General features: G+C 42.7%; 1 protein-coding gene across 2 annotated transcripts in view; it reads left to right on the top strand.

Moving 5' to 3' along the window:
• Nucleotides 1–16,138, top strand: part of LOC135548621 (polypeptide N-acetylgalactosaminyltransferase 10-like) — a 136,845-nt gene that overhangs the window by 37,155 nt on the left and 83,552 nt on the right. For both annotated transcript variants that reach the window (XM_064978420.1, XM_064978419.1), the window contains exons 2-3: nucleotides 11,677–11,782; nucleotides 12,170–12,308. In XM_064978420.1, coding sequence (XP_064834492.1) covers nucleotides 11,677–11,782; nucleotides 12,170–12,308 — 245 coding nt within the window. The remainder of the gene's footprint in view (nucleotides 1–11,676; nucleotides 11,783–12,169; nucleotides 12,309–16,138) is intronic.

Raw genomic sequence — 16,138 nt, 5'->3', positions numbered from 1 at the left:
AGGCAGGTGCGCCACTAAAGTCAAAAATAGCGATATAATAAATGCCTTTGATCTTCTTCTGTTGGCACTCCAAAAGGTCCCAGATACATCACAAATAGTCCTTTTGATCAGTAATATCCTTCTTTATATCCATAAAAACTCAGTTTAGCTGGCTCGCTTCAGTCAATAATCCACCCAGTTTCCCTCCATCAAAATGCATACAAAATGAATCCCAAACGTTAATAATAAACTTTGCTAAACAAGTCAAACAACGTTTTAATCAAACCTTAGGTACCCTAATACGTAAATAAACTATAAGATTTAAGATTGAGAATCGTTATTGTCTTTACCGGAGAAAAATACCAAAGAACGCGCTCTCTTCCGCGCACTTGGAAACACTACAGCCAAAATGGGAGCCACTGAGAAAAAAAACAATTTCTGGGTCATTTTTCCAAAAACCTGCATGCAACACTTTCTAAAGACTTGACATCTAGTGGAAGCCCGAGGAACTACAATCTGGGAGGATTTCGCCTTATTAAAAGTGACAGCCATTGAAAACAGTGGTAGACAGATTTTTTTGGGGGAGGTGGTTTGTCCTCGAGGTTCCGCCTGCCATATCAGTTCTGTTATACCCACATACATCATTTTAACAGTTTTAGAAACTTTTGAGTTTTCTATCCAGATCAACCAATTATATGCATATCCTAGCTTCTGGGCCTGAGTAACAGGCAGTTTACTTTGGGCATGCTTTTCATCCAGACGTGAAAATACTGCCCCCTACCCAAGAGAGGTTAACCGCATCAAATCATTTGGAGACACTATCCTTTCTATTTTATTCAGCTTTGTTCAATTGTATTCTTCATACTATAAAATAATGCCACAGAATTCTAAGTGAATCTTGTCTACTAAATTAACTAGTATTGCCAAATCAAATTTATTTATATAGCCCTTCGTACATCAGCTGATATCTCAAAGTGCAGTACAGAAACCCAGCCTAAAACCCCAAACAGCAAGCGTAGAAGCACGGTGGCTAGGAAAAACTCCCTCGAAAGGCCAAAACCTAGGAAGAAACCTAGAGAGGAACCAGGCTATGTGGGGTGGCCAGTTCTCTTCTGGCTGTGCTGGGTGGAGATTATAACAGAACATGTTCAAATAATAATAAGGCAGAGCAGTTGAAACTGGAGCAGCAGCACGGCCAGGTGGACTGGGGAGTCATCATGTGAGTGAGTGGTCTCTTGTTGTGTGACACACTTAATTGAAGAATCCCTACTGTTGACCAATCACCGACAAAGGGGTGTGGACTTCGGCTGCTAACTTAACCTTGCCTTTGAGAAAAAAAAGTTGTGTGCATGATAGAGATGAAACGGTATGAACATTTCATATCACGATTATAGTGATCAAAATTATCACAGTTATCAGTATTATTGCAGTATTGTTAAAATGTGATGGAAATGTTCAAAAAGTACAGACACACACACACACACTGAAATCATTTCACCAAGTTTTATATTGAAAACCAACAAACAACAAATTAATTTGGTCCTCTTAGAAGTCTGAAAAAATCTCCAGAGCGCTGTCACTGCCTTCCGCCATGTTTTCACACAAATCATAACCCACATTGCATGCTGCCCCTGCTTCAGACTGTTGCTAACTTTGGTTGATGATGGACAGTATTTCCCGTGAGTTTTTAACTCGTAAAAATCAAACACGGTTTTAATGATCATTTGAAAAGGTAATACTAACCATTGGAATTTTACCATGGTTTATCGTGAAACCGGTAACCGTTTCATCCCTAGTGCACGGATAGCCGAAAGAAAATGTCATAATATATGCACGACTTGTTTTGGGAAGCATGCGGATGCCTTTAAGATGGTATAGGTGGTAGGGCTGGGAATTGCCTGGAACCTCAGGATACGATAATATCATGATACCTAGGTTGCCGAGACAGTATTGCAATTCTCACGATTTATATTTGATATTGTGATTTGATGTCCCCAACATATTGGTCACTATATGTATGCTGCAGAGATGAAAGATCATGAGAAAATGAGTTTTGATCAGTCATGAAAATTAAAGTGCTGATAACATGTTAGCTCACAATTGAAAAAGATGAAGGGGGAAGAAAGGTTTTATAAATAATTTTATTCGTTTTACAAGTTAATACTTGGAGTCAAAGTATCGATATAATGTTTCTTTAACCTGTCTCGTCCTCTTCATCTACACTGATTGAAGTGGATTTAAGGGATCATAGCTTTCACCTGTTCAGTCTCATGGAAAGAGCAGGTCTTCCTAATGCTTTGTACACTCGGTGTAATTGGCTGTGCAGTGAAATCATGTCATGATGGATTGCATAAATGCAATATACATTTATACAGTGCTTTTCAATAGGTCTCAAAGTGCTTTACATTGTAGTCTGGGTGTAACTTAACCATCTACCACCAATGTAAAGCACCCACCTTTTAATGAACTTGTTTTGTATTCATGAATTAAGGCTTACTTTTCTCAGTGTCTCTACCTATTAGCAGCTCTGCTTGAGTGTTTACAGGCCACTCAATGGGTTTGAGTGTAGGCAGTGAATCCAGAACCTCCCTCTCATGCCTCTCTCTGTCCAGGTTACTGAAGAAAAGGCATCTTAACAGTTACGCTTCCTTGCATGTAGGCTCGAGCCTGGGGGGACATGGAGTAGCTGGAGAGATAATGGCCTCCAGACCACGTACAGTACCTGTTGGAAAGTGGACCGTGTGGTGTTTTGGTGACCTCTGGCCAGTGTGCATTGTTATCAGTACTGTGTACTTAGGCCCCTCAGCTGTTTGACAAATAGATTAGTACGTAATAAACAGGGACCTGACCAGAACTACTATTCACTCTACTATCTCTCTCTCTCACACACACATGCAACTGTTTAAACTTTTACATAAGCCTTTGATGTATCATCTGTTTGAGAGAAAGGGCTAGCCTAATTGCCTACATACATTGCAAGTGCCTGTTATACTGTTGGAGGTTGAGGGCTCTCTGGATCAGTTGCCCTCACCTACCAGGAAGTTGTATTTGTGAGTTTGGTTGTTTGTTTCTCGTCTCAGTGATATTGTTTAGCAGCCTGATTTTAATAATTGTATTCCATGCAATTAGACTTGCCATTTGTCACGTAGAGTAGGCCAGAAGGCTAAACTGGATAACCTAACCTCTATCAAAATAAAAAAGATGGCGGAACCGCAAAAGTTCTTCTGTGCAAAGGTGTTTATTTACAAGTGATTCCGGAACAAAAAACAACAGTACTGCCATCAACGTCTACCTTATGGGACAGCTTAAAAACAATGCTGCCCCATCCACAGCTCAATCCAAACTGCCTCTCCATGACTGAAAGAGAGGCTCCTTTTGTAGGGCTAGCCCCTCCCCTCAGAACAATTAATCAATTAACAATACAAACCTACATTTTCCATGAACTAAACATACCAAAGGATATACATTGCAACACGGTTTTAAACAATATCACAACATAACATTACATCACTACTGACAATATCTTTCAATATGCCCATATGCATTAATGAGCCATTTGGGTCAGGCACTATAAAGCCAACCCAATTCCCTTAGCTCGGGTCCTTTTCCAGCATACCCGGAAGCTACAGAGATGGAGAGAGAGGAACAGAACAAACAAACAATGCGCTCATCCACAACATTGATAAGTATAATAATTATTGTATCTCTCATATGAACATTGACAAGTGTGAAATGCATGCACCAAGACAGAAGTTAATTTGTGTGTCGACCCACATTGTTAACTTATCTTATAATGGCGCAGGGAGGAGTGATGAATATGTGTGTGCGTTAAAGAACCAAATGCTGCCCGCGGCCAGTGACGGACTTCTACGTCACATTACCTTCCTCCTCTCCTGAAGCGACCATGTTCGGGAGCCTTGATAGGTAGTCCGCAGTAACGTTCTCTTTTCCTGCCTTGTGACGGACACAGAACCTGAAGGGCTGGAGCTCCAGATACCACCTGGTCACACGAGTATTCCGGTCCTTCATGGTCTGGATCCAGGTCAGTGCACTGTGGTCCGTGTGCAGGTCAAATTCCCTCCCAAGAAGGTAGTAACGGAGGCTATCTAGGGCCCACTTTATAGCCAGGCACTCCTTTTCGATTGTAGAATACCTGGTTTCCCTGGGCAACCGCTTCTGACTCAGGTACAGCACAGGAAGCTTTTCCCTTGGCTCCCCTTGGGCCAGTACAGCTCCAATTCCTACAGCCGAAGCGTCCACCTGCACGAGAAATCTCTTCTGAAAATCAGGGGTCTGGAGAACAGGGAATGAGCACAGTCGTTTTTTCAGTGTCATGAAGGCTTCTGGGAACCGGGTGGCATAGTCACAGATCACCAATATATACTTGTAACCTGCACTACTCTTCTCCAAAGGTCCAACAATGTCCATTGCAATTCTCTTGAATGGGGTAGAGATAACTGGCAGTGAACATAGAGGAGCCCGTTCAGACCTACGGACAGCACTGGTTTTCTGGCACGTGTGGCATGATTTGCAGTATTTTTGTACATCAGTATACATGGAGGGCCAAAAGAAACGGGAGCCTAGCCTAAGATAGGTCTTATGTTGCCCTAGATGGCCTGCACATGGAACTGTATGTGCAAGGTTGAGAACAAGTGGTCTACAGGTAGATGGCACCACCAACTTCCTGCTATCTGCCTCTGACCCAAGGTAGAGTATGTGGTTGTCTACTGTGTAAATCCCCCCACATGAAGATTGACTGTCCCCAGCTAAGGCCTTGTCAAACAAACATTTCAAGGTTGCGTCAGACTTCTGCAGTGTAGCAAAATTTTGTGGAACATCCCATTGCACCTCTAACCCAGACACATCAGCAACAGGTACAGGGGTTCCCACATACTTCTCAAGACACCGCTGGCGGCGTGACTTTCTGGGCGCTTTGGTTCCCCCCTCGCACAGACTATCACACAAGTCAGGCAGAGGTTGTAAACCAGCTTTGGCCTGGGCACGAGTGACAACTGAACATGCCATCTGAACATCAGACTGGCAAACTGACTGCCCATATAGCTGACCCCCCACACTTCCCAACAGATCAGAGAGTACAGGCACATCCCTCCCCAAAATCATCTCAAAAGGTAGCTTCTCCATTACCCCAACTTTGAGGAGGTATTTCTGACCCTGAATCTCAACTGTGAGCTCAGCTGTGGGCTGCTGTGACTGGTCACCATGGACACATTGGATCAGTGTCTGATGACCATAATCAATGTCATTAACAGGTACATTACCTTTTCTGATCAATGACAGGGAACTGCCGGTGTCAATCATTGCAGTAAGACTTTTACCATTCACTTTTACAGGTACCAAGCATGACCCTTCCCGAGTCTGTCTATTCTGAACACCATCCCCCTCTCTGGGTACATAAGTCACCTGAGAGCTTGGATTTACGTAGCGGACACATTGAAGCTTTGTGCCCCTGCTGCCGGCAGTAAAAACAGGTCAGACCCCTCCCATCAGAGCGAACTGCATGATCCCTTACCTCCCTCCCAGACACATAACCCCCAGAGTTACCTCCACCATCTCTGGCATTTCTGATGTCCCTTGTGTCTCTGAGACTCCTTGGAGCGGGTGCTGCAGGTTGTGGTGGGCCCCCTTTACGTGCATTAAGATACTGCAGTGCAAGCTTGGCCGCCATAAGCCCGTCCTTGTGCTCGTGCTCTCGGACCCAGGTTCGAATGTCGTGTGGTAGAACTTGTAGAAGTTGCTCGAGGATGATGACCTCCCCGATTTCGTCCTGTGTCTTCTCCCCCGGTCGAACCCATCGTCGGTAGAGACCCTTGAGGCGGTGGTACGTCTGTCGGCGTCTCACCCGATGGCGTTGATGCAGCTCTGAAGCGTTGACGGTAGGTTTCCGGTGAGATGTCAAACTTCACCAGCAGCGCTTCCTTCAAGCCCTTGTAGACATTGGACAGCCCCTCATCCATTGCTGTGTAAGCCTCTAAGGCCTTGCCCATGAGCAATGGGACAAGCCTGCAGGCCCACTCTACCTCAGGCCACTGCCACGTCTTAGCCATGCGCTCAAACCTCAGCAGGTAGTTTTCAATGTCCTCCCCCTGCTGGTATGAGGGCATCTTTGGCTCCTTCCTCAGGAATGCTGGAAGATGGACGTTAACACTGCTGGACTGGTCTCCTGGTGCTGGCCTCATTACTGCTTGGGGTGCCTGCTGTGGAGTTGAAGTCCCTGCTGCATCGAGCCTTTGTCGTCCTGGTGTTGGAAGACCCAATCTTGGGCTCTCACTGACGAGTTCCGCCTGGTGGGGAGCTGTGAGGATAGATTGGCGTAGGCCACGTAACTCCTGCTTGAGGTCTTCGTCCCTCCTCTCAAGGCAGGTGAAAAGTTGCTGAAAAAGGGTTACCATGGTTGGGTGTGGTTCTGGTCCCCCAACTGCTCCTTCAGTCAGCAGCTCACCCAGTTCTGGTTGTCTTTGACCCCGCGGTCAGGCTCCTAGTTTCTCATACTTGACCTCTTCACCAGACGATTCCATGGTATTCCACCCCGGTTCAACTTAAGGTACCTTTTCTGACAGTTGATGCTGTTGCTGAGAATGCAATCCTGTACGCATTCCTTTACCTCTCTTGTTGGAATTCACTGATTTGCGGTACGCCATCCCACCACTGCCACCATATGTCACGTAGAGTAGGCCAGAAGGCTAAACTGGATAACCTAACCTCTATCAAAATAAAAAAGATGGCGGAACCGCAAAAGTTCTTCTGTGCAAAGGTGTTTATTTACAAGTGATTCCGGAACAAAAAACAACAGTACTGCCATCAACGTCTACCTTATGGGACAGCTTAAAAACAATGCTGCCCCATCCACAGCTCAATCCAAACTGCCTCTCCACGACTGAAAGAGAGGCTCCTTTTGTAGGGCTAGCCCCTCCCCTCAGAACAATTAACCCTAATTAATTAATCAATTAACAATACAAACCTACATTTTCCATGAACTAAACATACTAAAGGATATGCATTGCAACACTGTTTTAAACAATATCACAACATAACATTTACAACATTACATCACTACTGACAATATCTTTCAATATGCCCATATGCATTAATGAGCCATTTGGGACATGCACTATAAAGCCAACCCAATTCCCTTAGCTCGGGTCCTTTTCCAGCATACCCGGAAGCTACAGAGATGAAGAGAGAGGAGCAGAACAAACAAACAATGCGCTCATCCACAACATTGATAAGTATAATTATTGTATCTCTCAAATATGAACATTGACAAGTGTGAAATGCATGCACCAAGACAGAAGTTAATTTGTGTGTCGACCCACATTGTTAACTTATCTTATAATGGAGCAGGGAGGAGTGATGAATATGTGTGTGCGTTAAAGAACCAAATGCTGCCCGCGGCCAGTGACGGACTTCTACGTCACACCATTTGAATTAACAATGTTCTACTCATTGCGTCCTCCCATTGAGGTAATTATTTCCCTATTGTGTTGTGAACCAAATTTGGGACATCTGAACTCTGAAAGGATAGATTTTAAAGCATGAAAGATGAAGTGGTAATGGCTAAATCACTGCATTTGCATTTTTCAAAGTGTTAGAAAAGTGTGTGTCAAGTGTGAAATGAAACATTGAATTTCCATTGTTTAAACTTTAGCACTCAAACCTCTCACTGCTCTCTCACCTCATCGCCGATGGACCTCCTACCTGACACCCAATGTGTCGCCCCCCCCACTCAAAGAGACTGATGTGAGGTATTGTGCAGCCTCATGTGAATAACCTCTTATTGCATTGAAAGCCCAATGTATGCAGCTATTGAGTGTGAGCCGTTGTGCACGTGCGTGATCAAGACCTCCCTTACACCATCCCAGCCTGTCAACAGAACAGGCACCATACACAGCTAGGATAATGTGTTAAACATGAATACATTTCTTAATACTTGTCTTCATTCCTTCCCCTTTTCCACTTCTGCTGTCATAAGAACAGCCTCTGAGAAACGGTGACCAGCGTAGCAGCAAATTAGGGGCAGTTGAAGGAGTTTACGTTGCTTTTAATTATAACTGATGGCATTTTTGCTCAAATTGACTGTAAGGAGAATGGGGTTCATTTAAATCAATCAATCAAGATTGGGCATCTGTGTTTGAGTCTTAATTTAAAAAATAAAAATTATGACCAGCACTGTACGCGCGCGAGACAACTTTACCAGCATCATAGCAGATGTGTCGATGAATCATTGTGACGTGAGTGTAATAACTCCTTAAAAAAATGATGAACGCGTTAAATTAATGTGACGTGCAGTCATTCATGTCCTGATTGGTCAACAAGTTTATTTGACATGTCAAATAGTGTTATTTGATGTGTATAGTTTTTGGACACGCAAAGACTCAAACGGCGTTCCATTTGTTCCACTGAACAAGTGAACAAAGAAACAGCACAGCAAGTAAGTGGAAGAAATAGGTTTTGAATATGTTTTACTGGTAATGGGGACATGCGTAAATGCCAACAAAATACCTTTTTGCTCTGTGTGTGTGTGTGTGTGTGTGTGTGTGTGTGTGTGTGAACTTAACTAGACAAGTTAGTTAAGAACAAATTCTTATTTACAATGACGGCCCGAGTGACGCTGGGTCAATTGTGCACCACCTTATGGGAGTCCCAATCACGGCCAGATGTGATACAGCCTGGATTCGAACCAGGGACTGTTACGCCTCTTGCACTGAGATGCAGTGCCTTAACACACACATGAACGCTGTGGTCTAACTATTTAACTGTGCTATAATGCTTTAAAGGTCGCTAAAATTTTAAATATCTGTTATCGGTATCTTTTTTTTGCAAGGAAAATATCGTTATCAGCCAAAAATGTCATGTCGGTCCATCACTAGTTACAACCTTATTCTAAAATGTAATTATTTTTTTCCCCCTCATCTATCTACACACAATACCCCATAATGACAACGCAAGAACAGTTTTTTTTTTAATTTTGGGAAAATGTATTACAAATAAACTGAAATATCACATTTACATAATAAGACCCTTTACTATAGTTTGTTGATGCACATTTGGCAGCGAATACAACTTTGAGTCTTCTTGGGTATGATGCCATAAGCTTTTCACACCTGTATTTGTGGAGTTTCTTCCATTCTCTACAGATCCTCTCAAGCTCTGTAAGGTTGGATGGAGAGCGTTGCTGCTGTCGTGGAAATTTCCTGTATTACCAAATGAGGAGCGTTATAAACCACACACCAGTCAGAGTTATACTTAAACTTAATCTTTAAAAATATGAGCTTTACAATAGCCCTTTGGCTTTCAACAGCTCACTATATATAATGAATTGTTGAGAGTCCCAACATAATGGCAACTGAGATTTTATAGCAAAGATACACCCCTCTCAACTTACATGACGAACCACAGATCTTTGGAACTCTTCACAAAGGGCATTTTACTTGAGAAAGGAGTATCCCTTAGCCAGATTGCATTCGCTATAAATTATTGCTCAGTTTGGTCTCTAAAATGAGGTTCTAATCTCGTTCCTGGTACTTCATAGTACCAAAACATTACTTCATCCAAGGCATAACTCAATTGTCAACTCTATATACTCCCCTTTCTCCCCACTCCTGGACAAGCTTACTGAGGGGAGTGACTTGCGCACAGACATTGTGGAGTCAATTAATTGTTTCCCCCCCTTAATCACGCCATCCCTTCACATGGTTTAACAGACACATTCACATATGAAGACAATGTTCCATCCTGTCCTCTTCCCTTTCTGATATTCTGCATAGCACCAGAGACATGTAAAAGACAAGCCTGACCTATCCCCTCTCTGGGCCCCAAATGACTGAGCCCCAGCTTAGAAAAAAGTGCAACTGCCAACACTATAGTCCAAAAGGATACATTCTAATGACAAGTATCTCACATAAGCATATTAGATCAATAAAATATCTTATTTATTATCTATGTTACCCAACTAAATCTGCTTCCTCCGCCACACTGCACAACTATTTTAAGTTATCTCCAGAGATGTCCGCTCGAGTTCAAGTCCTGTCTCAGGCTGGGCCACTCAAGGACATTCAGAGACTTGTCCCGAAGCCACTCCTGTGTTGTCTTGGCTGTTGTGGAAAATCACATGAAACCTCATGCTTTCTTAAATCTGCACTGCCAACTAATTGCCTTCGACACACTATCTGCTGACTGCCACGTATACAAAAAGGACGTGCTTCTCTATAAAAGCTGAGAACCGAAACTTTGTTGAGCTTTCAACTATGCAGTGTTGAGTGGATGGTTGATAATCAATTTTTGCAAATCTTTATAATAGTTTTTAAAAGTATCTGCAGTTTCACTCGTCTTATAGAATTGCTACCATAGTGCTTAGGGTCGTTGTCCTGTTGGAAGGTGAACCTTCACCCCAGTCTGAGTTTCTGAGCGCTCTGGAGCAGGTTTTCATCAAGGATCTCCCTGTATTTTGCTCCGTTCATCTTTCCGTTGATCCTTACTAGTCTCCCAGTGCTTGCCGCTGATAAACATCCGCATGAGGCTGCCACCCATGCTTCACTGTAGTGATGGTATTAGCCAGGTGATGAGAGGTGCATGGTTTCCTCCAGACTTGGCATTCAGGCCAAAGAGTTCATTCTTGGTTTCATCAGACCTGAGAATCTTGTTTCTCATTGTCTGAGAGTCTTAGGTGCATTTTGGCAAACTCCAAGCAGTCTGTCGTGTGCCTTTTATGAGTGGCTTCCTTCTGGACACTCATAGAGACCTGATTGGAGTTCTGCAAAGATGGTTGTCCTTCTAGAAGGTTCTCCCATCTCCACAGAGGAACTCTGGGGCTCTGTCAGAGTGACCATCGGATTCTTGGTCACCTTCCTGACCAAGGCCTTTCTCCCACAATTGCTTAGTTCGGCCTAGGCGGCCAGCTCTAGAAAGAGTCTTGGTGGTTCCACACTTCTTCCATTTTAAGAAAGATGGAGGCCACTGAGTTCTTGGGGACCTTTTTAATGCTGCAGAAATATTTTGGTAACTTTCCCCAGATCTGTGCCTCTACAATCCTGTCTCGGCGCTCTACGGACAATTCCTTCGACCTCATAGCTTAGTTTTTGCTCTGACATGCACTGTCAACTGTTCAATTTTGAGTCTCATAGCAAATAGTCTGACTACTAATGTAAATAAGCTACGTCTGTTTATTTTAAATTTTTATTTGTAATACATTTGCAAAAATGTCAACCTTTTCCTGGTTTGTTGTTATTATGGGATATTGTGTGTAGATTGAGTGTCAATGTATTCAATTTTAGACATAATAAAAAGTTAAGGGTTCTGAATACTTTCCAAATGCACTGTAGTGGGCATGTTTGGAATGTCAATTCCCAGCCCTAATATTGACAATCAGTAGACTAAATGTATTTTTTATTTTTTTGCCAGGTTCTCTGCAGTTGGATAATGGACAACTGTTTTTCATTATCTGGTTGTTTCTGGTATGCTTTCAGAATGTGAGAATGTTAGCTACTTTAGCATCAAGCCTGACGGGCTCTAGCAGAAGGGTTGCTGGTTTCTTAGATGTCTTGATGTGCGACCCTTTGTTCCCATGTGTCGGTGTGTATGTGTGTCGGTATGTGTGTGTGTGTGCAATTTACCCTCTGTGTGATACCCTCTGTGTGTATGTCCTGATGTGTGACTCCCTGTTGCTGTGTGTTTTGGCAGGGATTGAACGTCAGGCCCCGGAATAATGCCCAGCTGGGGCGGGACGGCATGCGGAGGAAAGACTGGCACGACTACGATGCAATTAGGAGAGACGCTACTCGCTCTGGTAGGACAGAACTTCAGGAAGTCCCTCCCCCATATTCACTTTTTAGTTTGAGGTTTGAAGCCCACAACTAATATACTACGATAACAAATGATTCCTCACAAGACACGTGTGTTGGGACATGCGCTTTTTCGAAAACAGTGTGATTGTATCACAAAACCATTAAAATTGACTTGCTCGACAGACTGCAAGACATTTCCAAGTTCCTTATGGTTCATTCAGCAGGTACTGTACTTCATACCGAAGATATTTTACCTGACATTAAGTCCAGGTACTTTCACGGTCTGTCAGAGAAAAGCAGATGGTTGGCGCAAGGCATTTTGTCCCTCGTCTTCCTCAAACAGCATCGTTGCACTCTTGTCTGTTCTCTCGGTGTGTGTGTGTGTGTAGGTAACGGCGAGCAGGGGAAGCCTTTTCCGCTGACCGACGCTGACCGGGTAGACCAGGCCTACAGGGAGAATGGGTTCAACATCTACGTCAGCGATAGGATCTCCCTCAATCGCTCTGTCGCAGACATCCGGCACCCAAAGTCAGTGTCTTTTCCCCTTTTTATTACCCCACTTGTCAACTCACACATTCCTCCCTAAAGAGGAGTATAGTTTAGTCACAGTTGGTTCACATTCTCCTCATGATGCATAAGCAAAATAACTAGTGTATTATGTGTAAGGTGTTTATCTCCTAATGGCTTGGTGTAATTTGTATTTCATTCCTATTTGAAGATGTAGCTACTTTCCTTATAAACCAATGAGTGAAAGGGGACTATGCTTTAGCTTTAATCATGCATTTAGCTTTCTTTCAAATCGCTGTTGGGTCGGTGCCATGAATCCTCTTAGACTAGTTTTCCCAGTATTTTGTATGTCTCTGACATATGAACACGGTTTTTCCCAGAGGACATACTTGTCGGACTCTTCACCTCTTCCCTACTTACTCTCTCTTCTCTCCAAACTCTGTCACTTTTCTCTTCATGTCCTTTACACAGAAAGGATCTGTCAATTGGGACATTGAGTTGCATTTACCTTAACAATTCAGCAGGAGTCCAATCTTTGATTCCTCCTTCCCTGCTCTTTCCTTTCCCCGTTCTATGTCTATGAGGACAATTACAAACCCTAACCAATACTCTGACCTTCTATTCCCCAGCTATGTTTTCAATGGGGAATCAATTATGACCGACTGGCTCGATTCGGTTTTATGTGGCAAAATTAGAAATTGTGTTTTTTTATTGGGATAGAAGTAGACTTGTAGCTAGAAAATTGTATATCATACACTACAGTTGAGGAACAATGGGAAAGTAATTCTGCTTTTAGAGTTGATTAACTTGTAACCCCATGTTTGAGAAAATGGCATTGAATATTTTGGTACACGTACTGGAGAGCTCTTTGTCCATTCAACATGTTCACACCCGCTTAAGCCTTAGCTGCACCTATCTTTGTAATGATTCACACACATGACGTCAGAAGCCTGGTGTTCCAAAATAGCATAAATAAACCCATCTGTTGGAAAATGTTTTTAGTATAATATGTCAATCTAGCAACCCAGGCAACTAAAAGCAACTTTCTAAAACATTTTTGGATCATTTGTAGCTAATGTTAAGCTAGCTGGCTAGCCAGTTCAAATAATGACCACAACATGTAGGTAACAACGTCTTAGCTTGAGCTAATTTGTATTCATTATTACATGAAAATAAACATGCATCAAGATTACAAGTCAATGGCAAGCTAATTATAGGAAATAGTTTACGGTTGTGAGTGTGACAAAATAAAAGCAGGGCATTCTACTGGAGATTTTTAGAACTTGGACACTTTCTTGTTGGCCTAACGTTATAACATAATTTGACTTTGGTGCAGGTCATGTTTTAATTCACATTACTGTCTCTGTTAAACACACATTACATCAAATAAAATCGAAGTTTATTTGTCACATGCACAGGATAAAGAAGATGTACATAGTACAGTGAAATGGTACCTTGCATAGTGGAGTCTTTTAAGACATGTAGCTAGCTAGCTAAGCAATGACCCATAATCCCAACTCATGATGTTACTACCTAGCATGAATCTGCAGGTAGCTAACCAACTAGATTCAATGTGTTAGCTAGCTAACATTAGGCTATAACAAGCCATGCATATGGCTCTGAGATACAAATAATATTACTACACAGATTGTACACAACTTTAGCTAGCTAACAGCACACTTAAACTTGCAATGAAAACAATTTGCTGACAAAATTGGAAACATAATATCTGAAAATGTTGAGAGCTAGACTAACCTGTATACATGGATGAACGCTTCTCCCTCTGTCACGGATGCCATGGTTACTCTTAGTTTGAAGATGTAATCCGTTACATACGTCTGTGTTCTCTTTACGACTCCCTCTGCATATTTGCAATCAAATGCCTGATTTTTGTCCATATCCTTAGCAATAAAAACATCCCCATAGCATGGTGCTGCCACCACCATGCTTCACTGTAGGGATGGTACTATGTTTCCTCTAGACGTGACGCTTGGCATTCAGGCCAGAGTTCAAACTTCTTCCATTTTGGAATGAGGCCACTGTTTTCTTGGGGACCTTCAATGCCTCGACACAATCCTGTCTCGTAGCTTTACGGACAATTCTTTCGACTTGATGGCTTGGTTTTTGCTCTGACATGCGCTGTCAACTGTGGGACCTTATATAGACAGGTGTGTGCCTTTCCAAATCATATCCAATCAATTGAATGTAACACACGTGGACTCCTAGTTGTAGAAACATCTCAAGGATGATCAATGGAAACAGGATGCGCCTCAGCTCAATTTTGAGTCTCAAAGCAAATGGTCTCAATACTTCTGTAAATAAGGTTTTTGTTTTTTTTGTTTTTCATACATTTTCTAAAAAGCTGTTTTTCAGTTTGTAATTATGGGGTATTGTGTGTTGATGGATGAGGATAAAAAATATTGAATCCATTTTAGAATAAGGCTGTAATATACCAAAATGTGGAAGGCCAGGGGTCGGAATACTTTCCGAATGCACTGTATAATGAATTGTCACTACCAGTAGAGAATAGCATGTTCCCTAAGCTGTTCCAGGGTGTGTGTTGTCTGGGGCTTAGTATCCAGGGCCTTGTGGTTTCCTCCGGGTACATTTCCCCGAGTCTTTTTTCAGTGAATAGAGCATCTGAGGAACAAGCTGTTGCTATTCAGTGCTCCAGCAGTCTCCCTTGGAGCAGCCCGTTGATGTTCCTACAGCTATGGGAATCACAGGTTGGCCATATGGGTCCCTTAACTCCCTCTGATCTGTCTAATTTGTTTAATAAAGTGTAATGAAGCGGCAGCTTATTGCCGGCCCGCCTTCGCTGTCACTCTTCCGGGCTCTTTGTGCTTTGTGGCTGGCATCTCACTTTTACTTAAAAAAATATATATTTGTCATTTTTTCCCCCTCTTCCACTCACTCTCTCAATCCTTTGTAGCCTTGCTAAGGAGCCTGTGTCGTCTGGTTAGGGAGTAATTGGTTTCTCTTTGTCTCAATCTCTCTCTCTCTCTCAGCTCTTTCTGTCTACGTGAAAAAGTGAGGGATGATGAGGCTGTGGCAGAAGCTTGGCCTTCCAACAGCTGAAGTGACACCCAACTGTCACAGTCCCTGTCGTTCTGTGTCAGTTAGACCAATCAGCTGGCCACATCTGCTCGCCAATACCCAATCGGTGGCCCTGTCTGCCCTGGAGGCCCACACTCGCTTGGTGATTGGCATGTTGTCACCGCCAGAGGCTTGGAGCGGATATCTGATCTTGACACATTCGATTTGTTGATGTTTGCGCTGCGACAGAATTCCAATGAAGGAAGCCACATAATTCCACAAGGTGTATTACAATGCCTGGAAATGTGGGTGGGTTGGAAATTGGTTTGAGCAACACAAGTCTGTCTCAGTTGTCTCTGTTTTACGACAAATTAGATTTGGGCTTGTGCTCTGCTCTAGCACTCATTCCACTCATGAACCAGAGACTGGCGGTGCTTATTCTGCCCCATCAAAGCACTTTCATTATCTGCAATGATTACTTCAATATACAGTAGTAATCATATTATATAATATCGCAATATACTTGCTGTGTATCATGGTGTCCAGTGACAATTATGGGTCATGAATAATATGCCTACATGATAATACTAAAGTCTGTCATAACGCATCTGAGTAGGAGTGCTGATATAGGATCAGTTCCCATTTGTCCATATAATGTTATTCATTGTGATCTTAAATCAAATCAAACTTTATTTCAAAGTGCTTAGCAAATAAAATAATACAATTTGAGAAAGCACACTTTGCTATAAATGGACAAGAATAAAATTAAGAAACCACTTAAAATTGTAAAACAATAGTACATGAGAGGCTATTGT

Source organism: Oncorhynchus masou, chromosome 11, assembly GCF_036934945.1.
Source record: "Oncorhynchus masou masou isolate Uvic2021 chromosome 11, UVic_Omas_1.1, whole genome shotgun sequence".
NCBI classification, from domain to species: domain Eukaryota; kingdom Metazoa; phylum Chordata; class Actinopteri; order Salmoniformes; family Salmonidae; genus Oncorhynchus; species Oncorhynchus masou.
Note: the sequence above shows the minus strand (reverse complement) of the source record. Positions and strands in the feature narration are given on the sequence as shown.